The sequence below is a fragment of the Rhineura floridana genome, chromosome 7 (assembly GCF_030035675.1).
Source record: "Rhineura floridana isolate rRhiFlo1 chromosome 7, rRhiFlo1.hap2, whole genome shotgun sequence".
Taxonomy (NCBI): domain Eukaryota; kingdom Metazoa; phylum Chordata; class Lepidosauria; order Squamata; family Rhineuridae; genus Rhineura; species Rhineura floridana.
Genome location: NC_084486.1, coordinates 113434472 through 113462414, shown reverse-complemented (window position 1 = coordinate 113462414; position 27943 = coordinate 113434472). Strand labels below are relative to the sequence as shown.

Genomic DNA, 27943 nt, shown 5'->3' with positions numbered 1-27943 from the left:
ACTACTTTGTGGGTAAACTGTTCAAATTCATTATGCATTTCAAAAGATCTAAGCTGATATGGAATCTAAAACAATCAACAGATTAAGTCTTTCTGGAACTTTCTTAACTTAAAGGATGGATTATAATACCAAGGAACTTCTGCCACTATGCATCTTGCTGAATCAGTATACAGATTTTCAGTTGCAACTAAAGTCAAAAACTAAAAACTGAACATTTTTATATCCTGGGAACACACATTTTCAAATGTTGTGGTTTTGCTCCTTCTTAACTTCATACAGCAGGGGCAACAAGCCTGTGCCATTCCAGCCACTATGGCCAATCATCAAGGATGATGTAGTCCAACATCTAGAGGGCCACAGTATACCAACTCCTGCTGCATGACTTTGGTCAGAGATATCTAAGAAAGAGAACAACATCTCTATTAAGTAGCCCTGTACCTGTGGAGTACTTTACCAGCTGAGATCTACCTGCTTTGGAAGCATTTTTTTAAATCTTTAAGCGTCCCTTGAATTGATTTTATACATCATATCTACTAGTTGTATTAGATTAATTTGTTTGGCTAGACCCAATTATTTTATAATAATTGTTTGAAAATGCAGTTTAAGTTTATTTTCTTGCCCTGAGAAACTAAATAAATTGAAAAGACAATAAATTGTCTAAATATTAAAGAAACAATCTTTCTAATGGATCAAATAATTGCTTCCAAAAAGTATAAATGGGATTTTTAAAATGCACTTGTGATTTGTTATAATTGGCAGGGGGGAAATGTGCAGAGAGATAAAATGTTAAGCAAACTGCAGAGTGGTCTTAATGAAACATTTGGTGGAAGAATACTTTTTTCCTGCATCAGTACACTGTACATTAGCTTACTAGACCTAACTCAAAAGGGCAGCTTGTCAGACATTGTGCTGCACATTCTGTTGTTAGTTGTTCACCGAATCTCTTCTTTCATCTATATTGTGAATAATAGTTTTCCCTCTGACCCACAATATAGTGGCAAAGAAATCCATTAAGGGCACTGCTGGAGAAAAAAAAGATAGGGGAAGAATGGGGAACCTGTGGCCCTCCAGCTGTTTTTGGACTACAGCTTCCATCAGTTGCAGCCTGTGTGGCAAATGGTCAGGGATAATAGGAATTGAAGTCCAACAACTGGTTTCCCATCCCTGAAGAGAGAAATGCCAATAAACAAAGAAATGCAAACTTGAACAATTCCTGCCCTCAGTTACCAGACATGAAGTTGGAATTGATGTCACTTTTGCCAAACCCATAAACCAGTAGTTGACTAGCCGTCAAATTTAATGGCTTTACACAATGGCTTTATATCATGTGATGCCCATGTGACAGGAAGAAAAGGGAGGGGAGGACACACCCTAGTCACGCTGAGCCTTCTGCATTTTGTGTACCCTTTTGAGATACCCTCCTCCTTTGCAGTAGTATCATGTCTTCATCTTCCAAGTTATTCATGACATTTGAACCAAAGAAAATGCTCACACAGAGCAAGGGCTCAGCTCTGTATACTCTTGTATTTACCCTGCGTCGTGTATTGCTTAGTAAAAGGCTGCTAGGGTGGGGGCTAAGCCCAGTTTTTAAAATATAGGTTTATGAGGATTTTTTCTTCTCCCTATTTTCTGACACATTTTAGCTCTGTTTAGTCTACCTGCTAACAGGAATACAGTCACATGCGCAATTATGTTCACACTCACAGAATCATTTATTTACTCTATAAAGCAGCCTGATACTATCACCACTAAAGCAAGAAGATGCCAAAGCCTGGATACCTCTGTGGTATTATTTTGTAAAAATCTCATTGACTGACATCCATTTCCCAGGAAAAACCCTCTTGAAATAGGTGACCACGATGTAACCACAGGTGACTGAGAGGGCACATTTCCTATAAATTTTGTATCTTAACATTTTGCTAGTTTTATGCTAATTTCATATTATGTGATGTCTTACAGAGAAGTAGTTGCTTCACACTAGTCCATTTTTCTGCATTTACCATTTGCTTGTTTGTTTTTCTTTAACAGGGTTGGTATAGATCCAGATGAAGATCTGAAGACAGAAACTGCTACTCAGGCAAGTTGCAATTTAAAAGATAAACATTTGAAAGGGATCTGTTTTCAATCATGTGTACTTTATGGGCTTTAAAAAATCTATAATGTAGCTTCCTGGAACCCTTGGGAAAACAGCAAGTTTTGCCCCTAATAATCAGAAAATTGTGCATGAACTCCTTGCACTCTGCTGTGTTCCTGGATTGTAAAATTAAATATAGTTTTATGAGGAATTTCTGATGAGTATGAGGATATGTTGGAGAAAGCAGACTTCATGTTTTGATATAACAAATCTCATTTGTCATTTGATGCATTAAAAAAAGCACTACAGAAAATGGCTTAATCTTCAGGAGTAAATCAAGGAAATATATATTAGTCAAATTCTGAACTTGGGGAAATATATCTAGGCCAGAGTATTATAAATGTACATTAGTCTGAATATATTTTAATATAATCTATGTTTCTGAAGGCTGCTTATAGGCTTTGTTCTGAAAACTGAACACTTGCTGACAGGATTGAGCATGCTGGTATCTGGGTTCTATCTACATCTATGTTGGATCAATCCCGAGTGTTCAATCATTTATTCAAATCTCACTTTGCATAACAGTTTTCCTTGTCTTTGCCATTCCAGTTTCACTGTCCATTTTATGCATCTGATGAAGTAGACTAGTGAAAGCCCAGGCCACAATAAATTTGTTAGGGCACAATAGAAGTCCATGATGGGTGCAGCACCCACCCACAGAAGATATCCATAGAGCTGAACATAGCCCTCTTTTCCCCCACCCACTCAGTGTGTACCCATGGGCATAAATGCAGGCAGTATCCATGGGAGGTCTGAGTGTGCCTTTGTTTTTTTAATCTAGCCCTCTTGCTCTATGCAATGCAACATGATTAACTTGCATTGCGTCAAGAGGAAGGGCTGGATAGGGCTATGAAAGATGCACAGATTCAGCCCATTGTACTGCTTGCACATGTGCCAAGGGTGCGGTTCTGCTCCTGTGATTGGGACTATTATCATGCTTCTAGCCTTTAAAGCAGGAGTGGGCCTTCCACCTATTGCTGGACTACAATTCTCCTGACCATTCCCGACCATTGGCCATGCTGGCTGAAGCTGATGAGCGTTGGAGTCACACAAGTTCTGGAAGGCCACAGGACCCCCATCGCTAATTTAAAGATTTCACAAGTGCCTTTATAATATTGTGTGTGTTTCCAAAGTATTGCCTCATTGCTTTCAGTTTTGAGAAAAAGAAGGTTACAAGAACCTTCTTTTGATATGGGACTTTGGTCTTATTGTCTGCAGTCAACAACAGTCCCCTGGATCCACATTAGCCTTACTACATTATATTATCCTTATCAAAGCATTCACAACTTTTTGTACCATGTCAGATCTGTCACTTCTCAGTGCATTTATCACTTGTCCTGCAATGGACTCATAGCTCATTTACTTCCACTCATTCACTAATTGTCTTTCATAATGCAATATTGTGAAACCATCAATAACATTCAGAAATAATTGGATGCAGTCACTTCACCGTGTTTTCCAGCTTGTTTGGAATACAAACCTAGCCTTGATGTATGGCAGCGGAGAGAAAGTTATCATTAAGTTTCTTCACTTATTTAGTTAATTAAAAAAAAAGAATTACACCCTGCCTTTCCTCCATAAAAGCCCTCAAGCTTGCAGATGCAACTAGAAAACATAGCAAACAGCAATGACAAAAGTGTAAAACAAGCAAAAATAGTATTCGTCAAATCTTAAAGCAGTGTTTTTTAAAAATACACATAACAAAAAATCAGCAGCAAAAAGGAAATAACCTAATTGCCATTGAAACCTCAATTAAACCTCACAGACTTAGCCTGACTTCTAAAAACAATGATTATGGTGCCAGGTGAATATGCCAAGGGAGAGAGTCCCACAATTGGGGCACCATCCAGACCCAGGGTCAGCACCATTGGGCAGCTGCTGAGGGACCTCCACTGATCACACCACCATTAATAAACAATGGCTTCAGCCACTAGAGTCCAGCAATTTCTCTCATTGCCCAGGAATTAAAAAACCCTTAAGCAAAATTGTCTTTTTATTCTCTCCACCCCAGTTAAGCCTCACTTAACATTATAAGTGATGACTCTGCTGGGAGCCTCTTTTTCCAACAATATACTGACCTACTGAAGTGCAGGTTTGCTGTAGTGCCCTGGAAACCTTCCCTCTGGTACTCCTCCCAGTCACCAGAGACCAATATTCCAAGCTGCTTCTCATTCCTCCCCTCAGAGCTGCAGACAGGTTCTCCCTTTGTCTCTTCAGCCCAAGCCAAGTGATGCAGTGATCCCCAACAAGTCTTTGGCCAGGAAGACCACTCAGGTCAGCCTTCTTCTCCAATCCCCTTCCTCTGCTGACTTCATATTCTTTTGGCTGACTCTACAAACAACAAGCACCAACAACTCCAACAATCTCATTCAACTATAGCTAATCCCTTGCTGACCAGCACCCAACCATATGCTGTATATGCACTTCAGCTGGCCACTCTAGACCAGCTGCAGCCATTGACACTGTGTAAGTGAAAACAGTAAACCCGCACCCCCCAATCGCAGTATGCATACCTCCTATCATCCTTCTATGCACAGAGAATTCTAACTCACAGCTGTCAGTTAAGGTTCCACGCAACAGTTAAATTAACGTTCACCAGACCAGGCAGAAAACTTCCCACCTCAAAAAAGTTACAATATCCATTACAATGTAAACATCAGAATACATTACACAATAGCTATTCACAGTTAATTCAAATAAACAGGATTTCTTCCCACTGCCCATTGCTGAAATCCAGATGGCAGCTACTGGTGTTTGCCCCTTCACAGTGTTTCTGGATTTGGATACAACATTGCTTCAGAGAAGGAGTGGGGAACCTCAGGCCTGGGGGCCAAATGTGGCTCTCCAGGCCTTTATATCTGACTTTGAGACTCTCCCCAGGCTACACCTCCTCCTCAACCACATTCCCTCTCCCTATTCCCCCTTACCAGCCTTACTGTGGACCCTTCTTGGGTGTTTTTGCGTAGCTGGAAGGTGTCATTAAACATACCTTTTGCTTGCCTGGAAGGAGAATAGAGAGTAGGGTTGTGCTTTGTATTCGGCCACAGCCTGAAGAACAGAACAAATCAGGCTCCTTCAGCACTGCCTTATTATTAAACAGATCAGGTCGATTCAGTCTTTGCCTCATGCAGGGTGGAGAATGCATTTCTGGATATTCATTGACAAATAAAGCTTATTAGGAGTTTTAAAAAGCAAGCCCTCATTGCTTTTTAGGTCTCTGGCTGGCTGCAGTATATCCAGTCCACACACACACACAATGCTAAGACATTAATTGTGGGTGGGGGGGACCTGTGTTTTATTGAAAGCTCTTCCTGCCATGAATGTCTACCTGACCCACTCACTCATTCTTCTTCTGGCCAAGTCCTCTCCTTCCTGTGCTCAGTGTTTACATCCTGAGCTGAAGACTCAGCACCAGGAAAGGCTCCGGCAGCTGTCATGACCTTGTGCTGCTGCCACTGCCACCACTCATCTTCTTGAGTAAGCTGCCTTTCCTATTGAGCCACAGGAAAAGCCTAAGAGCACCAGCATGATGGTGAGCAGAGGATGCACCTCCTCCTCTTCCTTTGAGCTGAGGAGTGTAGGGCTTACTCTTTCCTATCCGCTGGAGCCAGGGAGGAAGGCGATGAAGTGGGGAGTGCTGGAGTCTGGAGGCAAGCAATCACTTTGGGGGGGTGACTGCTTGGTCTCCCCCTCCCCATTGCCCAACCCTAAAAAATGAGCAGCAAAGAGGTTATCTCTCCCCACAAACAGAACTCCCTCTCCAGGCAATTTAAAAAAAACAAACCAAGGGCTTATCCAAACGGAGCTGGATAATCCACGGTTTCCATATTCGGTTTGTCAGCTGATAGTCCTCACTTTGCCTTTTTGTTCGCTGTTTCCCAATGGAAAAAAACACTTTTTTGTGGTACAGCGATGATTCCCGATTTCAAACAGCAAATCGCATTTTTGCCGGTATTGGAAGGAGCAGATTTAACCCGTGAAAATGCGTGACAGTGCGCAACGTCATTTGGATGACCGAAAAATAATAAACACACATAGCGCGCGTGTCACACATTTTGCAGTCGTCTGGATGAGCCCCAAGAGAGCTCAAGCTGTGTGTTTGTTTTCTTCTGAAAGGATGCTCTGATATGATACAGTCACCATGCCCCCAAGCTCTTGGGACCCCTTTCCTCTCCTATCAAGAACAAATCTTGGGCACTGAACTGTATAAGTTCTGCCAGCTCCATATGGTTTAATTGAAAAACTCACACAGAGGGAAAAAGCAAACTTAAAGGTGGCTAGCATGAAATCCCCCAGAGCTACCCAGCTGTCATTTGTCAGGGTTAATCTCCTCCATAGCAGCTACCATGTCCCCAAATTTCATATCCCTATGTCAAAAAAACAAGAAGGTTATGGTCATTTATGTTTTGCAATGCAAGTTAATGGGATTTCTGGATATTTGTAATATCTGGATCTGGAGCAGGTCAGGATGGGACAGGACAGGTACAAATATGTCCAGACAAAATCAGGCCATATCCGTCTTTACAAATCAAAGCCACAGATCACGTTGGGGGGGTCCATGCACAGCCCTAGTAGAGAGGGATGTTTGGGTGTGTGCAAAACTAGCCTACTGTACAAAGGTAAAAATTACATTCATTGTTCTGCCCACTTTTGCCTCTCACCCCACACACCGTTTGTGTCTGGTCACTGGAAGGTTGCTGAGAAGGGAATGTGTCCTTCAGTTGGAAAAGGTTCCCCACCCCTGCTCCAGAGTGATACTGCATCTGGTCCCAGAGGCACTGTGGAGTAATTAAATTGGTAGGTGTTGGCGCTTGCTGGCTAGAATGTTTTTGCAACTGCCACCACTGCAACAACAGGGGGGAAACTGCTGTACCAAAATTTTTCAGCCCCCACTAAGGTACAGGAAGGAGCCTCACACCATTGGGTGGAGTCCACCTGGAGTATCCACCAAACCTGGCATCACCACAAAAAAGGCACAATCTCTGATAACCACCTGCCTTATCCCCAAAGTTAGAACATCTGGAGAAGGATCTCTGATGATAATTTCATTGCTAGACAGATTCATATAAATCCAGTTGTGATAGATATTAGAAAGGGCTACATGCTCTCTTATAGAACCCTTGCTTTATTCTTGTTTTTTTAGGGAGGAAATGAAATCTAATTTCTTTCTTACAAAACAGCAAATATATTCAGTAAGAGCTATTCATTTTGGCTGCTGATTCTTGATAAACCTCGTAGCTGTATCTCCTCAGAGAGATTTTATAGTACATATTTTGCTCAGGTGCTTTGGAAGAACACTCTAGGCCTCTTATTGGGTCCCAGGAGAGAGGTGGCAAACTCAATGAAGAATATTGGATATTTCTTTTATTCAATAGGGATTAATTGGTATGAATTTAAAATGTACATTTCCTCCTCCCCCCCCCATTTAAAATATACACTGTCCAACAGACAATTTAGTGTAGTGTATTTAAGCCTATTGGTTTAAGTATGTCTAAGGTTGCTAAACATGAATTTTCAGATAAGCCCCATTGAACGGAGTAAAACTCACTTCTAACTCTGCATTGGAGCAAGGTAAATGTCTGTTTCGGATTACAGCTACCATCTTCAGGAGATGTTAAACATGAGATCTCTGACCACACCTTTTTCATGAGCTTGTCCTATCACAGAAAGGGATTCTATGCATATTACCTGAATCTAAATCCTTCCATGGATTTTAATATTTTCATCCATTTTTAAGAATGCAACAATGGCCCAAGTTCAGTAAAGTTTTGACTGAATGTGACATTTTGATAGCTTCCCCAGTATCCACAAATGTTTGTCCCACAACTGTGCATTTTTCCTAACTCATTGGTGCCAATCATAAATTCTCTGCCTTTTCCCCCTTTGGGTATTTTTCTCTGTCACCTGAAGAAAGGCTTTTCCATGTTTCTGTGTGTAAAATTTGGCACATATCCCTTTTAAATTCTCAGAATTGGTAGCTGGGAAATAATTAGTAACTTGTTTCCAAATATTTAAAGGGCCATGCACCCAATTTTACATCTACAAGCCCTTTACACTTGAAGAAAGATTTGTATATTTTGTTCTTGGATGTCTACAGCTGAGTACAAATTTCCATGAGCCTTTGGTCTGAACATTACACACTAATATTTGTATCCTTCCACTTTGCTCAGGGATTAGGGATGGACAGATGTGTCAATTTCACTTCTCTCAGTTTCTCATTTTTCCTATCTTAAATTCAGTTCTCTAATTTTCTGCAGCAATTTGTGATTTTAAAAAATCCTCATGAAAATTCATCAGCATTTTAGTGCAAATTTCTCCTAATATTTTTTTCAATTTTGACTAATGTGCACATTTTGGAAGCAATTTCCCGAATGTCATGCATTTTTATGTTGTTTTCATGAATATATTCATCTTTATGCACATTTTACCCTAATGTATGCATTTTTGTGAACATTGGTTGGTTGGAGAATTGCATCGCAAAATTTGGGTAAGTGCAGATTGCGATGGGTGGCTGTGTTTCCATTCACATACTGCTTAGGAAAGTGTGGATTAGGTAGGTTCACCTTTAAATGTGATCTGAATCAAATCTCTACTCAGGATGTGTATATGTGTGTGCGTGTGTGTGATCATATCATTGAGATTTACACAGACATTTACATGGGGTGTGCTACAGGAGGACCACAGTTATCTTATAAAACAACAGACTACATTTGAAGTCAATTAATAAAATATCAGAAACTAAATCTATGTTCCATTGTTGGTTTTCATATCACATGGGGGAGCAGGGGGTGTGGATAGCAGGAAGGAAGCAAGTCATTATTATTGGGATATTATGTTCCCTGTAGGAATGACCTTTTTGTAAGCTGTAAACTAAAATAAAATGCCTTCTAAACTTGACAGGAGTAAATGGAAAGTAATCCCACTGCAGCAATGTAGAAGAAATACAATTTAATTGATCACAGAATATTGTGTTCCTCAACTGCTTAAAAAAATTGGAATCATTAATAAAAATAAATGCTGAATTATTCTATGTGAGTAGTGATGCAGCAAAGAAAAATACAGTGCATGATTCAACTTCCTCAAGAATAGATCCATACCCAAAGATTAAAATCCTACTTCATTGCAGGAAAAGGTGGTAAACAAAAATGGCAGCCATTTGGTAGGCCAGTGCTGAAGTCCTACTACACTGGCATTTAGACTAGACAAATTCATGGAGGATAAGACTATATATCACCTCCTCGATCAGAGGCAGTATAGTCTGGGGAGAGTGCTCTTGTGTGCAGGTCCTACTTGCAGTCATCTCATGGGCATCTGGTTGGCTACTGTGATAGCAAGATGCTGGACTAGATGGGTCTTTGGTCTGATCCAACAGGGCTTCTCTTATGTTCTTGTGCTGTGCTAACATTGGCATAACATAATCACAGTCCCATGCACATCCCAGCAGCAATGCACAAGTGACAGGACTAGTTGTACAAGCAAGAGACAATGTATCAGTTTTCAGGTCCTTCTATTCATTTGCATGTTTCTCCCAGGTTACATTACTGATGAGCATATGTATGTGCATTGATAAAAACACTGCAAGAAAAGCAGTTTTGAGGTCATTGTATGTATGCTTGCAGTATCAGAGCTTGGAAAAGTTACTTTTTTGAACTACAACTCCCATCAGCCCAATCCAGTGGCCATGCTGGCTGGGGCTGATGGGAGTTGTAGTTCAAAAAAGTAACTTTTCCAAGCTCTGGCTTGCATCAATTCAAGACTCTTTTTCTGCAATGTTTTACTGATAAATACATGTACTCAGGCACACTGGTACAGTACCACATCAAAAGAGTCTTAATACACAGCCATGCATACAATAACAAAGTTTGTTTGTGTGTGTTTAATCAATACATGCAAATGCATATATGTATCAGTAAAGCACTGACAAGAAGAATCGTGTTGCAGTCATATGTGCCATCATGTCAAGAATGATAAAACAATGCAAAAAAGCAGTATGCACACATGTATCTTTAATGCACAGGCAGAAGTAGGAAGACATGAAGTAACTGTGCATTCACCATGCTGTATATAAAATTCAGAAATAAAAAATGGAACAATGGAGAATTCCCTGATACGTCGCTTCAGATGGGGATAATTTGGGGGAGCAAACTTAATGTGTAGCCCAAAGTTCTCTGGGTGTCCTGAGACAGAACCTCAACTCTGAAGCAGAAGGAAAAGGCGGCAGCAGCCCGCAAACCAGGAAATGATCAAGGCCAGATAAGGATGGACGTATTGTCATTCCAATTACAACCAGCAAACACTATAACACCAGTAGATACAAGAGGCCTTCACATGGAATCCCTAAGCCAGAGGTTCTCTAAAAGAAGGGTTCAGATCCTGTTGTAGCTGAAACCAATATTTCAGAACTCTACCCAAAATACATTTATATTGATTGGTGTCAATGTGATGGGAACCAGCTGTTTTCAAGAGATAGAAATTGGGCAACATCATGGATAAGGAAGAATGGAACTTACAACAATAAGGTCACAGAATGGAGAACTGTGAGCTCTCTGGTAGCTCTGTAGGAAAGAACAAGGCAATAAGAGACATGGGTTTGGACCACTTCTGAGTGATGGGGAGGTAGCCTCCACAGGACAAACAATAGTAAGTTAGGATGGAAAAGGGGGAGGCAGCAGGACTCTGATTATGGAAGACTACATGCTCACCACAACCACAGGAGAAAACAGAAGATTTGTGATGAGGTCCTTATCCGTGACACACACCATTCCCCTTCCCCAGAACAATATTGGACCCATAGAGCAGGAGTGAAGGGGTTCTGTATGTAGATATAGTCCTGGACTGAATGGATCCCATGTGGAGATGTAGCTTAGTGGAACAACAGTTTCAACAGAGTCCTTGAGAATGTGTTATTCATCTGTCCTTTCCACATCCTCTCCTCCATGGCTGTGGAATATTTGTAGAAAGTGTTCACTTTGTGCAAAGTTGCCCACTTGCATTATGGCCAAGTGTAATTCAAGATTACACTGTTAGCTTGCTATTAATTTTGAATAACCAGACTTTTGGCACAAGCTGCCACAAAGTTATCTTGCATATAGATCTCACTGAAATTGATGGGAGCTGCACAAGGCAGTTGCTGAAATTAAGCAGGTCTAGATCTGGTCAGTGCCTGGATGGGAAATCCCCTGGAAACCCCATGTGTGATTCCTTGAATTCCATGGTGGGGAAAAAGGTGGGATATAAGTATACCTCATTACTATAAGCACTATTCTAACATGTCTACTCAGAAGTAACTCCTACTGAATTCAGTGGGACTTACTCCCAGGTAAGTAAGGCTAGGTTTGCAGCCTGAATACTAGATGGTCTCATAATATTAAACAATTTTAGTTGTTTGTAAAAAGTTGTTTCTAAACCCTTTCCAACAGTTAATCTTCTGTTTAGGTGAAGATATAAATGATGAACTGGAATGTATTTTCAAATTGTTTACATTTTTAATTTAGCTTAGTTGTTGCTTGTAAAATTTAGACATTTTCAAATGTTTTTTTCAGCCCCTTTTAAAAATTTATCATTGCAGGCTCCAAATAACCTGGAGAGAAACACAACCAAGGCAGAAAGCGCTTGGCTCTTCAGAATATGGTATGGTTTTGACCATAAGTATCCTTCTATCATGTCAGAATTAATGATTCATGGAAAGTAATTTCATTAAAGGAGAAAATAATTTAGATAAATGTAGACTTTAGATTTTAAGTACAGTGTGAAGCTGAATCGTATTGTTGCTGTAGAAAAAAAAAATGGCAGGATGTTCAAAGATAGCCCTGAAATAGAGAAATACTGTTGTAAAACATTTCTATAGAGTAAGATGGAACAAGGCTGAGAACACTTTACCTTAATAAAATATATTCAGTGTTTATGACAAATAATTCTGAAGCTCTTTGAAATAAAATGGTTATTTATTTACATCAGAGCAGTGGTGGGTGGGTGGCCCCATGTCAGTTGGGCAGTGAAATTCTCTCTGGATTTTAGTTTGAACTTTCAAGGAGCTATCCAAGTTTCTTCAGCACCTTGGACAGCTCCTTGAATTAGGGGACTACCTTCAAGTCAATTCCGACTTATGTCGACCCTATGAATAGGGTTTTCATGGTAAGTGGTGTTCAGAGGGGGTTTACCATTGCCTTCCTCTAAGGCTGAGAGACAGTGACTGGTCCAAGGTCACCCATTGAGCTTCATGGCTGTGTGGGGATTCGAATCCTGGTCTCCCAGGTCATAATCCAACATCTTAACCACTACACCACACTGAAAGCTTGGACTAAAACCCAGAGTGGATTCCACTTCCCCATTAGGCACCACTGCTTCAGATAATTTTATCCTGCTTTTTGGTAGGTTTTTTTGTTGTTGTTGATTTTGTTTTTTACACATACAAGTCCACAAAGTGGCTTACAAAAACATCCCTCAACAACGGGATGCATCCAGTTGGTGTCCTGTGGCCTACAGAAGTCTCTTTGATCCCATGGGGCCTTTCATCAACAGAACAGAGACTGAAATTGTCTTCAGCAATTCCCCCTCCCTCCTGAAGCTCCCACATGACTCCATATCTAATTTGGAGGGTTAAACTCATAGGAAGGGAACCCATAGGAAGAATGTGAGATGCAGTCAGGGGACTGCAAGGTGAAGCAGATCACTGAAGATCACAGTGATCACTCTTCCACTAATTAAAGCCTCCAATGGATCAAAGAGCCTTCTATGGGAGGAGGCACACCAATTAGATACAATTCTAAATCAAACAATAAATCACATTTAAAATGTAATAATAAAAACACAGAAACCCAACAAGCAACCTGCAACTAAACATAAGATTACAATTTAGTGGGTCCCAAACACTCTCTGAAACGGAACTGTCTTCAGCAGACATCTGAAAACTTAAAGAAAAAGCCAAGATGAGCCTCTCTGGAGAGAGAATCCCACAATCTTCTCAGTGGTTATGACTAGATTGTAGAACAGCTTACCCCATGAGATCCATTGTTTTTTGCCAACTGGTTAAAACTTTTCTGTTCCAATAAGCATTCCTCTTATCAGGCAGATTATTTGGGTATGTGTCTATATGCTGAGACTGCTTCCAGTTTTACACTGTCATTTTGTTTCTTATATTGCTTGTTTTTGTTTTTTATTGGGCTCCTTCTAGGAGGAACGGCGGGATATAAATTTAATAAATAAATAAAATATCATTGTAAGCCATCCTGAGCAATGCTTCCGGGGGGTGAGATCAGGCCTGGTGCTGAGAGGGGCCCCTGTTGATGGTACTGGGTGAGTGCTCCATGATCTGTGCTAGCATTGGGTCACAGAACGTGTGCCCCATGACCCGATGCTGGCATGGATCATGGAGCAGCAGCCACTCTCCCAGGCACCCCCTCTTGCCACCGGTACAGGGTGGTCATGCAACTTCCTGTGGTGCCACATCAGCGTGCTGCATGCGCATGCTTGCCTTTACCCAAGATGGTGGCGGGGGCATCAACACCCCTCCCCTGCCATCTTGGGTGATGGCAGGTATGCGCACACAGTATGCTAATCTGCTGACATGGCTGGGCCTGTTTAAACCCACAGCAGCGGCACTACCACCACCACTGTTGCCAAGGGCCCGTGCAGTCTGGTGACACCCCTGGTTGGGATATATATTTTCTAAGTAAACAAACCTCAGTGGCACCACTGAGAAAACCCTGTCCTCCACTCTCAAATGGAGGTGAGGGCAAGTAGAAGGCCTTCGTAGATGTCTTAAGTGTGTGGATAGGTATTTAGACATTTATTTATAGCTTTTATAAGAAGGTGGTTCTTGATATATCTAGGTCTCAGAAAACTTCAACGCTTTAAATGTTAAAAACTGCACCTTGAATTAGGACCTGAAACCAACTGGAAACCAGTGAAGCTGGCTCTTACTAAACTAAGGAACAAGTAGGTGGTAGCACCTATGCTTTGGAACTAACTCCCTGCCTATTACCATCAGGCAGGCTCTTGCACTGTACTCTTTCACTATACCTGTAAACAGGTACCTGTTTAAACCATTTTTATTTAGGCAAGCCTATCCAGACACATAGATGCTAATGTGTTTTAATATTTCTAATCTTCTAATTACTGTTTTTTAAAAATCATTTAATTACTTGTTTTAAATTGTTGTTATTGATAATTTTATTTCTTTTTGTAAACCACTAAAACATAATCAGTTTCTCACAATCAAGCAGTATATAAATGTTAAAGAATTAAAAAATATACATTACAGAAGAATGAAGTAGTATTATGATGCTGAGAAATCCATTGTGGCTATTATTATGATTGATATTACTAATGTTATTATCATCAACAACAATAAAAATATACAACTTAGTGTCAAAAGCCAAGGTAAAGAGCCCTGAGAGCAGTTGTACTACCAAAGCTCCTATCTTTGCATAGTCTTGAGGATCTCGCCCTGTAACATGTGCTGGATAAGAACAGCCATTGGTGCTGCTGTATTGGCCTGGTCCACTTTCTCCATAGGGGTAGATCAGTCACTGATGTAGCCCTAATGTGAGTTATACACAAGCAGGTCACTAGTAGTCCCCAAACATGGACTCCTACAACTTTCAGTGGTTTAATAGCTCAGTGGTAGAACATGTGCTTTACATGCTGAGGTCACATATTTAGTCCCCTGTATCTTTAGTTTTAAAAGATCTCAAGTAGCAGATGATGGGAAAATGCTCTGCTCGATGCCCAAGAGATCTGATAGGCAATACTGAGCTAAATGAATAGTCTGACCTTGTAAGACTCCTTCCCCAAGTAAGAACAGCCAGAAACATCCTGTGACCGCATCTTGTTAATAGTAGTAGTAAACGGGGGGGTGTCTGATGTGAAGGACAGAACCATGTGGATAAGGAATTGGTTAAGAAGCAGAAAGCAGAGAGTAGGAATCAATGGACAGTTCTCCCAATGGAGGGCTGTAGGAAGTGGAGTCCCTCAAGGATCTGTACTGGGACCTGTACTTTTCAACTTGTTCATTAATGACCTAGAATTAGGAGTGAGCAGTGAAGTGGCCAAGTTTGCTGACGATACTAAATTGTTCAGGGTTGTTAAAACAAAAAGGGATTGTGAAGACCTCTCCAAACTGAGTGAATGGGCGGAAAAATGGCAAATGCAATTCAATATAAACAAGTGTAAAATTATGCATATTGGAGCAAAAAATCTTCATTTCACATATACGCTCATGGGGTCTGAACTGGCAGTGACCGACCAGGAGAGAGACCTCGGGGTTGTAGTGGACAGCACGATGAAAATGTCCACCCAGTGTGCGGCAGCTGTGAAAAAGGCAAATTCCATGCTAGCAATAATTAGGAAAGGTATTGAAAATAAAACAGCCGATATCATAATGCCGTTGTATAAATCTATGGTGCGGCCGCATTTGGAATACTGTGTACAGTTCTGGTCGCCTCATCTCAAAAAGGATATTATAGAGTTGGAAAAGGTTCAGAAGAGGGCAACCAGAATGATCAAGGGGATGGAGCGACTCCCTTACGAGGAAAGGTTGCAGCATTTGGGGCTTCTTAGTTGAGAGAAAAGGCGGGTCAGAGGAGACATGATAGAAGTGTATAAAATTATGCATGGCATTGAGAAAGTGGATAGAGAAAAGTTTTTCTCCCTCTCTCATAATACTAGAACTCGTGGACATTCAAAGAAGCTGAATGTTGGAAGATTCAGGACAGACAAAAGGAAGTACTTCTTTACTCAGCGCATAGTCAAACATGGAATTTGCTCCCACAAGATGCAGTAATGGCCAGCTTGGATGGCTTTAAAAGAAGATTAGACAAATTCATGGAGGACAGGGCTATCAATGGCTACTAGCCATGATGGCTGCGCTCTGCCACCCTAGTCAGAGGCAGCATGCTTCTGAAAACCAGTTGCCGGAAGCCTCAGGAGGGGAGAGTGTTCTTGCACTCGGGTCCTGCTTGCAGGCTTCCCCCAGGCACCTGGTTGGCCACTGTGAGAACAGGATGCTGGACTAGATGGGCCACTGGCCTGATCCGGCAGGCTCTTCTTATGTTCTTATGTTCTTCTTACTAGTTAGAGGTAGAGCTGCCTTTGATTGTGGCACTGATGCCTACTCTGCTGGGATACAAAAATCAGCAAGGCCTGGAAATGCACAGTCATTTGTATTGTTAGGTCACTGCATTTCCTGGATGAGGTGGTGATTATATGGCTTGGATCATGATGTTGTCAATGCTATAGTATAAAATTGGAGAATGTCTCAAGTAGGGATGGGTGAAACTGCCAGTTTTGGTTTCTCTCCATTTCTCATTTTTCCATTCTTAAGTTCAGTTCTCCAGATTTCCATATCAGTTTGCAATTTAAAAAAAAGTCCTCATGAAAATTCATCTGCATTTTAGTGCAAATGTTTCCTAATATACGCATCTTTATATGCAGTTTTGACTTACAAAAACACATTATATGTTCTTTTCACTATATGCCTTTTTATGCACACTTTCCCCCCAATACCTGTATTTTTGTAAACATTACTTGGCCAGAGAACTACCTTGCAACATTTGGGAAAAATGTGAATTTTAAAGGATGGCAGCATTTTGGTTCATGTCTTGTTTTGGAATGTGCCAGTAAGTAGGTTCACCTTTAAATGCATACTGAATTTCTTCCCTGCCCCGAGTCTCATGTGAGAACTGCAACAGGATGCAGCTTTTCTCAAGGGTGGCAGAATGCAAACTTGAACCATATAGTTTCAGACTCTATGGTGTCTTTTTTCCCCTTAACACAGGCATGTATCATACCTCAAAGTAGAATACATAAGCCTTGGAGGACTTAAACTATGCCCTCCATGAATTCTGTAGATAAAATACTATATAAGCTGTCCACAAGTTTTCAGCAGCCAGCTCTTCTGCCTACCTATTGAAATATGGACATTCTGTGACCAATACAGAATGTAGAGCCAAGATAGCTCTTGGTAGCCAAGATGATGTCCTACAGATGTTGTTGGTGTCAACCCCATCATCTCTAACTAATGGCCATGTTGGCCAGGGCTGATTGGAGCTGGCGTCCAACAACATCTAGAGGGCACCATGCATGACATACAGTCCCTCTTCACGTCTCGTAAATCCTCAACAGAGATTTGTTACAGTCAGCTCTAGCCTTTATTGCTTCCCATAGTACATAATTACTTTCCCCTCTGAAAATCAGTTATTGAAGTCATGATATGGAAAGATACTCCTATGGAAACTGAGTAAATAAGTTTTCATATATAGTTTTCTACATTTTTTCCAGGCACAGCTAAAACTTCCGTTTGCAATGCAGTATAATGGAAAAGGTGTTTAAATATTAATGCCAAGTGGCATCAGAGTAAGCTTTAGACACCTGCTGATTCCATTTCTTCTTCAGAAAGAGAAGTCTATGGATATTTTAAAGGGCATAAACAGTATACAGAAATATATTCAGGAAAAGAGAAAGAATGATGGTAGAAAGTGAGGCTCCAGCTACACATTGTACAGAATTCTGTATTCTTATCCATTTTTTTTAAAGAAAATTAGAATTAGCCTGAGTAAACTATAAAATCATTGTGAAGGAAAGGTGCTTAAGTCTTTCATTTCTGGTCATTTTCTGTCTCATAGTCACTCTTTCGAATTTGCTTTTTTGCCAGGTGCGGGGAAAGATACAGGCACACCATACTTTCCACTTGCAGCAGGAAAAGTACAACAATCTCGTATTCCCTTCCCCCCCCCCCAGGGAAAAAGCAAGTTAGGTTGAGAGAAGGCTTTTGAACTGGAAAATGACCCAGAGGGGAAAGGGTTACAGAGTGTCTCTCAACCTGAACATCCTCTGTCCTGACTTGGAGCCCAAAAGGATAACTACTACTACTACTAATTTCCCGTGAAACATCTGAAGTGATTACACTTCTTGGTTGCCAGGCCCAGCCTCCAAGAGGTCTTCTGTATCTTTAAAAGTTGTGCAGGGGGGAGGGAGAATTTCACCTTGTGGTTTTTCCCATTACGGTGTTGCAAAAAAAACCTGCACTTGGCTGAATTGTCTCTTCTCTTAAAGATACAGAATCATTCTCAGACCCTGAACCTGGCAACCCTAATACACACACAAACAGTTTAAAACAAAAAACAGTTCATAAATACAATCAAACAATTCAAATCCAATACAGATACCAACTGGTATAAAGATGTCCATATAGAGGGCTTTTTGAAAGAGGAATGTCTTTAGCAAGAAAAGACAATAAAGAAGGTGTCTACAGTGGGAGTTGCAAATGATAGGTGCTGCCATGTTAAAGGCCCAATTCTGACTTTGTGCAAAATGGCCCACCTGGAAGGACACTATGCTCTCTGCTGCAAAATGCAGTGATTAGTAGGGTATGTGGCTTTGTCCATTATGCACTAGCCAGATCACTGCAATCATCCAGAGAAGCCTTCCTGCCTGACCCACAGTTATCTCAAATTGTTTTAGTTTCTATGCGAGCCAAGGCTTTTAACATAGAGGCACAAGTTATATGAAACACTGTTCCTATTAAAATTGGACATGCACCTACACTTTTGATATTTCATTACCTGCTAAAAACTTTTTCTTTCTTTACCAAGTATCTTTAGAGAATTAATTTGATACACTTTAGGCATTTGTTCTGTACTGTATGATTTTCTAATTTAATGATGTTTGAATTATTGTATTGCACATACCAATGAGTTGGTGGTTTATAAATATTTTTATAAATAAGTGAAAGACCAAGTTTTGTGAGGGAGGGAGATAAGACAGCTAGGTACAAATGAGAACCAGAAAACAGGGAGAAGAGATGTTAGAAGTGTCGGGAGAGTTAAGAGCAGTGAGCAAGTTCATGCTTCAGAACTAAAGAACAAGCATCAGACAAAAGGCCGCTCCAGACTAGTGTTTTATTGTGGATGTAGTCTGCAATATGTTCTTGACTCAATAATAGTGCATTAGCAGTGGATTTATTCTGCTTTACTTTGTTCTGCGATGCTTCCCCAATGATGCCACATTATTGCGTTTTGGAGGCTATAACACAACAAAAGCGGGACAAAAAAATAAAGCAGACCATTGGTGGTATAAAAAATTATGAATTTCAGCAGGATGTTGTGGGATATGCACTGATTAGAAATGAAGCAGTGTAACTATCCCAGGACTTTTGCAGGTGCAAAGAGTATTTAAAGTGGGGTTGCGCGTGACCACCCCAATAGCATCATGAGCACAAATGGTCATGAATGCACAATTTAAAAAATATATCAGGAGAGACCCAAAGTAAAAATTTGGGGAGGCCCAGGTGAGGGATGGGTGAAACTTGAGGAACAGGTAATTGAATCTCTGATATAAATGCTGAATTGATTATTCTTTTGTTGGTTTCTGGCTTCAACCAAGCCATGCTTAAAATGGACAGAAGGAAGTCACACGCCTGGATTAAGCTGCAAAACTGAGTAATGCATAATTAAGAATTTCTGACAGGCCTCTTTGTCGACCAGTTGGTTTGTGGTGTTCTGTGTTTCAAACAAAAGTCTTTAATGCTGGAAAAGAATTTGGGAACTACTCTTGAAATGAAAGCAAATTTACGTTTTAAGGAGTTTTTTCTTTCTCCTGTCATAAGCAGTCATCTTTCTCTGGCATTCTTGTTTACTACAACCCCTGCCACTATTGTGCAAATGTATTTTTTTATTTTAAAGTAATATTTTTACATCTCAATCCTGCCAACAACTATATGCTCAAATCCCTAAAGAGACGAACAGTTCAAGATGCTATTTCTAGCACTGACAGATTTAAGCATTTTCACATGCTGAATCACTCTCTCTGGAAGACATTCCAATTCTTTTGAGACAGAACAATTATCCAGATGAAACGTTTCTGCAATCTGCTTGTTCTTCTCTTTGCAATGATATTACATTCTGCTGCAGAATTCAAAAATTTGCTCATGCTTGGTATCTGATGGATCACAATATTTAGGGTTGAGAAGGGTCCTTCCCCCCAAGGGGGCAGATTTATTATGACTTGGGATGGGTATTCCTTTCCTTGCAGCGTGAAGCTTCCCTCTCTTTCACAAGTCATCTTAAACTATTTGCCCTATAAGCACCATTCTACAGTAGAGATTCTCTCTGTTTGTGCTCTACTTTAGTCTGGATTTTATAGGGCCAAGTTCTCACTGAACACAATAAACCTGGGCTTGTACCAGTTCATGATCCAGGTTGGAATTTACAGGACAGAATGCTCCACTATACAAAAATATTCCTCCACACGGAAAACAATGCTAGCTTTCTATATGGATAAAGAGGAGGATTTTTCCAGTCCTGTGAATGCTCATTTGAAACCTGAAGTCGTACTGCCCAAACATGGATTTCCACCTCAATGAGAACTAGACATCAGTTTACCTGTAAAGGGATAGAGGGTGTATTTTCCGTTCTTGGATGGGTGAGAGAAGGTGCTAGAGACTCAGAAGATGAAGGTTTATAGAAAATCTTCCAGTGGGCAGAGCTTCAATCTTTACCTATATTTCCAGTGTTCAGGCATGAGAGCTGTGGCTTATGTAGCCAAAAGAGCACCATACAAACAAAAAGAAAATATCAACAGCCTTGCAGGAACCACAGGATGAAAACTTATTGTTAGGGGGAGGGACAGAGTATTATAAAGGAAGGCATGGCTGGCTGGCATACTAAACAGGAGTACTTCACACAAGATTTTGTTTTAGGTCCCACTATGCCTTGCAATCACTTTGCCATGGTTACTACTCCAGGCTCATATTGCTCACTTTTATCTAATGTTCACTAGGGATATGTGAGAATTTTGCTAAAATTGAACTTGGCATTGGACTTCCTGATAGTTTGCAGGTTTGCTATCTTTGTGGACTAATCCTGAATGCTGTGAGTTTCCCCAGCTTTTCCCAACACTGGTTTATTTTTTTAAAATGCATCAAACTTTCCTTTGCTAATATGAAAGTGACCAACCTTTGCTACAGATAAGCTGACAAGCCTGTGCCTTTGCTTTGTTAAGATGAAATTGACCAGCCTGTGTGTTTGCTGTCAATTAAAATAATGTCTTGCATTCTCCAAGGGCTGTCTGAAAGGATCCAATACCATTCAGGAGGATGAGGGGGGATTGCATGGGCGGGCATGATGCAGAGGGAAAGCCGCTTTCCTTTCTGAAAGGAAAACACTGATAACAATATTGCTATTTTTAAGGAGGGGAAAAAATCAGAACAGTAAAAGCAGAGGATAGTAGATAAATACCTAACCCAAAACAGAACCACCTGCCAGTTCAACAGAATGCAATTGAACAGGCACCAGCAATCAGATCCCATCCCTAGTATTCACTTTTCTCTACTCACAGCAACCTTTCACTTTCTGCCAGCCACACCAACATTTTCTTCAATTCAGCTGCATTGCTAAACAGCCTCTCCTAGATAAATGCCAGAGGCTGCTTGAGGAGACAGAAGCATGTGGCTGAATGTATTTTTTGTAACAGAAATGAAGGAGATCACTGAGGCATAGGAGGCCCCCAAATAATTATTGCTACATCCAACTTCATTGGCCTTTTGTGAGATGCTGAGAGTAGCTCCTCTTCCGTCCATGCTTGACAGTTCCCTGCTAAGCAGCAAGAAGGGGCATAGCTTCTTATCACAGTTCTTCCTAACCCCAAGCTGATCATATTCTATTTCCAGAGGTTCAGTGCAGGTAAGCCATAGAATATGGCCATACTATGAACAATATTGTTGTGAATTTCTTGTTCACTTTATGGAGCATTCACAGCAAGGTCACATTTGTATCATATAATTAAAGCACCATTATGCCACTTTTGTCACACTCCAAAGGTCCCCTTAGGGGCTAAATTTTTGCTTCTCACCGAAATACTTAGCAGGTTTTCTGGTACAGCACAGTCTAAATAAACCAGGGAGTCCATACAGGTCAAAACATATTCAAGAAGCAAGGACAAGAACAGTCCAAGATCAATATCACAGGGTATTTCACAAGGTACAACACAGCATGGAGGCATACCTACACTCAGGCATAAGGAACACAAGACCTAGATAGTTTTCAGCAACTGGAAGACTCAAGAAAGAGGTCTTATACATTCTGGCCTCCTAAGCCACACCTTAACCACAGATGCTGGCAGTGAAGGAGTATCAGGGATTGCTTACTTATGAGCATACTACTGACTCAGTCCGTAGACACATACTATACTATTGCTGGAACTTCTGAGGTCTGTTCCTGGGAAGAGGGAAATCACTCTGGAAATTGTAGCTCTGTAAGGGGAATAGGGGCCTCCTAACAACTCTCAGCACCCGTTACAAACTACAGTTGCCAGGATTCTTTGGGAGAAGCCTTAACTATTAAAATGGCATAACAGTGCTTTAAATGTATAGTGTAAGAGTGAATCTAACAAATGGAAGCTCGCTGGGAAGATGAGTTGAGTAATATTAAGTAGTTCTGATATCAATCACACTGCCAGAAACTTGTAGGATAATACTTCAACCAAGCATTAAACAGCTAATAGAAAAGTACCCACACTGTCTTCTAAAATCTGAAAAATGCCATATATTTATAATATTTTGATATTGCCTTTGAAGGGAGAAATCTTCTCAATGAAGTTAACAAAACAAAAATATTAAAAGTTAAATATATAGAAAATACAATTCACTTAAAGAGCAGCATTAAAACAACATTCCAAATGGAAATAAAAAGACCAGTAATAGCTAAAAAGCCACAACTATAAATTACAAAATCTATTAAGTCAGGCTGAAGCTTCAAGGTCTGTAAGGCCCATTTTTAAATGGTTAAGTAGGAAACCAGGCATACCCCCTTCAGAAAGGCATTCCATAAAGATAGGGCCACCACAGAAAAGTCTCTGTCTCTTGTGCCTGCCAGTTTGATAGATCTTATTGTCAAGCACATGAATGTTCTTCTGTCCTATAGTAATAGTGTTTACTGTAGAGCTTGGAAAAGTTACTTTTTTTGAACTACAACTTCCATCAGCCCCAGCCAGCATGGCCACTGGATTGGGCTGATGGGAGTTGTAGTTCAAAAAAGTAATTTTTCCAAGCTCTGTGAAGTAATAAATTGTAATAAACTGTATAAGAAGAAGAAAATGACAATGGTACAATTCAATCCCATTCTCAAAAAATGTTACCCTCATGTTTTGTTTTATTACATCTAATATTAACTTTAGGATATAATTATTCACATCAGCTACTATAATGTAACACCTCTGTTATACTGATCTGTGATATTTAAGCTGCTATGTGATCTCAATAAGGATCACATAGTTTATTACATTTCTATGTAACCATTGCTGTAATTATTTCTGCTCAACTTGCAAATGTTAAATTATCTATTTTACTAGCACTCAAGGATAATTCAGAACATCTCATATCAGGGGATTTAAAAAAATAGAACAATACAAGTATGTATCTAGTGTTGTAAACAGTGAGGTGTACATAGTACATTTTGTATTTTCATAGGCCTAAATATCATTGGCTTTGTTTCTGCTTATTTTTGTAGCCTGTCGTGTGTCTCTGTTTTTGTACTATAAAAAAATGCAGCTAGCATGTTATGGAAATTTGTATATGCAGAGATCGTCAGCGGTCTGAGATGCATGTGTGTTGTGTGTGTATTTACTTAAGTAACAGGCTTTTACCGTTCATTTAGATCACTGAGACTTAAGACTTAGTAAAATAAGAAAAGCTACTTTATTTATAGAAATACATAGCAGATAGGAAAGGCATTCCTAGATCTAACTAAGTTGGAGGTACAACACCCAGACGTGGGTATTGCCCTCATGGCTTAGGAGAGAGAGCAAAGACAAAGATGTCTCCTCTCTCCTCAGACAGTGGAAGAAGAGAACAAAGGAAGAAGGGGCAAATAAGCTTCCCTGAGCGTATCAGTTTACAACGGAAGGAAATTAGGTAGAGAACAGCACAGGTAAAGGTAGGCAAGCCTAGCCAGCTGGAGGACCTTAACTCTATCTTCCTTCTGGAATACAAACAAAAGAACCCAAACAGGAGTTGCTCTTACCCCATTTCCAACAACATGAAAGTCTAGGAGGAAATGCTAAATATTTTCAAATAAGTTTGAGTAATGGTTTCAGTATGCCATGAGGATCTTATAAAGTAGTAATATATTCTTATTTCAGTTTTCTTTGTAGGTTTTCTTTGAAGAGATATATGTAATTTTGTTCAGCATCACAAGCTTAGCCAAAGTTGTAGGGACAAAACACATTCCCAAATAACATGCCTAGCATGAGTTCTTTCTTGAGGAGCAGATGGTGCACATAAAATGATATTTGTGAAACTGTCCAGTAGAGCCACACTGACTAAACTCAGCAGATCAAACTATGTTCTGCAGTGTTGCAGTCAAATATCACAGATGGGCAGAACCTCCTAGCTAGACTTCAGCAGAACCCACCAGATTCCAGTAAGTCTAAGTTTCATTCTCCTTTGATTCTTCTGTAGGCAAATCACCACAGATTTCCATTCTATTCCATTTTAGATGTCAGCCAGTGATATCTCTATTAAGCTACAGTTTTCTCCCTGGGTTGCATGTTGTTTGCCCATCCACTTGCCGAAAACACATGTCCACTCCCCTGAGCTCTGCTGTTAACTACACCTCACATAGGCAGGACCAGTTGCAGTGGCAGAAGGGCTACTCTTGTACCCTCAAGCTAGTGCTAAAATTCTGGGATTGGAACCTATGGCTTGCTGCCTTGGCACAACAAAAGATGTTAGAAACTAAGTTCATAATCAACAGTTTAGCTGATGCAGGGCCAGTTCTAAAGGGTGGCCAGGTGGGGCACTGGCCCAATGGCCCCTGGAGCTGCAGGGGCCCCTCAGCCGCCCCTCTGCTCCCCTTCCACAATCTGTGCCCCCCACACACACACATACCCCACCTACCTGTCTGCTGTCTTTTACCATTGCTCTTAACGAAGATGGCGGCTGCGGTTTCCCTAAGGTACTGAAGCTCCTGCCACCATCTTACTTGATGGCAGAGATGCGCGCACGTAGCATGCACATGTGCTATCAATAAAGATGGTGGCGGAGGCATCACTCCTTAGGGAAACTGCGGCTGCCATCTTCGTTAATGGCAATGGTAAAAGACAGCAGACAGGTAGGTGGGGTGTGTGGGGGGGCTGCGTGCATGCACGTGTGCGCACACGCTCACACACACACGCCAGGGCCCAGGGCAAGCTGATGCCCAAGGGCCCCGGCATTCCTGGAGCTGGCCCTGAGCTGATGTCTCTTTTAGACATCTAGCTATTCAGTGCAAGATGGTGAGTAGGCCTGGAGCCACTCTTATTTTCAGCATCACTGAGAGGAGCAGAGGGACTAAAACAACTTGGTGGTGTTAGAAGATGGGTATGATTAGGATAGCATTAAAGAGTTGACAGTAGTTGACTCAGACCATTCTGAGACCTAAATTATTTTGTCTTTCTCAGACATTAAAAGATATTACATTAATTGCATGGCTTGCAGCCACATCAAGGATTTTAAAAATGTAATTCTAAGTGAGTGTGGGGGGTGGGATTTCCATCAGGCCCACAATGCCTAGGAAAGAGAATCGTAATACAGCGCACAGGTGAGTGGTGGTTTAATCCTTCCCAACTGCAATCCCAATGGAAATTGCCCCCCATGCTGCAATTAGCCATGGGGGGGGGAAGCTCCATTAGCATCAGTGGGAGCTCTTTCTATCACAAACTGCAGTATGGAGGCAATTTCCAGCTGGATTGCAGCTAGGGAGAGAAGAGTTAAGCTTCACTCCTCCTCACACTGTAGTCCTGATAGAAACCCCCCACTTCACACCTAGAATTGATTTTTTAAATCCATGACATGTGGTTAGATCCTAAGCTTGGGCAACTCACAAAATGTCACCGAAAAGACACAACTGTCTTTAGACTGCAATGTGCTAAGAAATTGCATTCTACAAGATGAATTTTATTTCTGTGTCATCCACTAGTACTGTTATATATAGAACGTAATTGTGATTAACAAAACAGATTAATAATACAAATATATGTATGTATACGTATATTTATTATTTATTTATTTATTTATTTAATTTGTATCCCGCCCTTCCTCCCAGCAGGAGCCCAGGGCAGCAAACAAAGCACCAAAAAAACTTTAAAACATCATAAAAACATATTTTAAAATACATTAAAACAAAACAGCATTAAAAACATTTAAAAAAAACCTTAAAAGGGTTAAAAACATTATTAAAAAACATATTAAACAATTCTGACACAGATGCAGACTGGGATAGGTCTCAACTTAAAAGGCTTGTTGAAAGAGGAAAGTCTTCAAAAGGCGCTGAAAAGATAGCAGAGATGGCGCCTATGTATATGTATGTATATGTATTGCACTGGCAAAGGAAGATCAGAGTGCTTACAATAAGGACATAAGAGCCCAACTGTCTCAGGCCAAAGGACTATCTAGTTCAACTTCCTGTTTCCCACACTGGACAACTAGATTCTTCTTGGAAGCCCACAAGCAGAGAATGAAGACAACAGCCCTCTCCTGCTTTTGCTTCTCAGAGCATGTTATTCATTGATAGGAACAGACAAATCTGGCAGTTTTTATTTCTCATTTCAGTTTCTCACTCTTGTTAAGTTCTCTACATTTCCACAACAGTTTGTGATATATATATTTTTATGTCATAAAAATTCATCAGCATTTTAGTGCAAATGTCTCTAAATATATATAGTGTGACTTAGGTAGAGTCACCTTGAAATGAGAACTGAATTCCTCATCCATCCCTGCTCATTGGTGTACTGCCTCTGAATCTGCAGGTTACATTTAGAAATCATGACTAATAGCCAGAGATAGACATATTCTTGAATGAATCTGAGGGCCTCTTTGGTTTTATGTAGCAGCCAGTTTTCACAGGGGTTTCATACGCTAAACACATGAAGGAGTGTAGCATCTCAAATCACAATCCTAAGAGCCACAGACAAATACAGATCCCAAGAACATCTTCCTGATGTGTTTGTAAGGGATATGCATCTCCCTGTCACATTTGAGGTGTTTACCATGCAGAACTCCAGTGGAGACTGGCAGAACCCAGCAACTATCATATAAAGATGTCATCAGTTAGAAGGAAACGTGAAGGGAGATGACAGGGCTTGATGGGAAGAGTACAGAGGATGAGGTAAGGTCAGCTGGTAGCAACAACCATATCTGATAGAAGAGAGGTAGGTGGCATGACTAAGAGAGAGAGAAAGAGGGAGAGAATCCCAGGCATGATAGACAGCAGAGAGAGGAATCAAAGAAGGAAAGGACAGTTAATAGTGGATCAGAAAAGTAAAAGAGGGGAGATAAGAGAGGATGTGTCATCAGAGTGCAGAGTTAGTAGACCTTAAAGTGTAAGGCTTAAGAAGTTAGATTTTATTCACAAAGTTTATATTATTCCAGTTTTGCATTCAAATTATTCTTCCTAATACATCTTATGGGCCATCACTTTAGATTCAGATACAATTTAATTTTGTCTTAAACATTTGTATATTTTATCCTATTTGATTCACCACAAGTTTTGAAACTTCATTTTGGTCTTTGAATGCGGGTGAAGTATACACATTGCCTAATAAAGATAAGTTTTGTACTGTAGTTTATGAGAAAAAAGGCCTTTATCTTTCTCACCAAAGGCAAAGCACTTGCATTCCAGTGGAGGAAAAGTTGACAATCAAAGGGAACTTCTCTTCCTACGATCTTGAGCTGAATCTGCCCTCTATCACAGGCTTTCTCTGTCATCCTATGGAGGAATAGTTGGAAAGAGGCAGAAAATGCTTTATCAACAGTTCAGGAGTGAAAAATAATGGCTA

The 27943-nt window shown here is 40.5% G+C and overlaps 1 protein-coding gene across 5 annotated transcripts in view; it reads left to right on the top strand.

Moving 5' to 3' along the window:
* SLC9A9 (solute carrier family 9 member A9) overlaps positions 1-27943 on the top strand; it is a 414620-nt gene that overhangs the window by 316148 nt on the left and 70529 nt on the right. For 4 of the 5 annotated variants that reach the window (XM_061636943.1, XM_061636945.1, XM_061636944.1 and 1 more), the window contains 2 exons: positions 2029-2077; positions 11703-11782. In XM_061636943.1, coding sequence (XP_061492927.1) covers positions 2029-2077; positions 11703-11782 — 129 coding nt within the window. The remainder of the gene's footprint in view (positions 1-2028; positions 2078-11702; positions 11783-27943) is intronic. The other variant, XM_061636946.1, reaches the window with a different exon arrangement.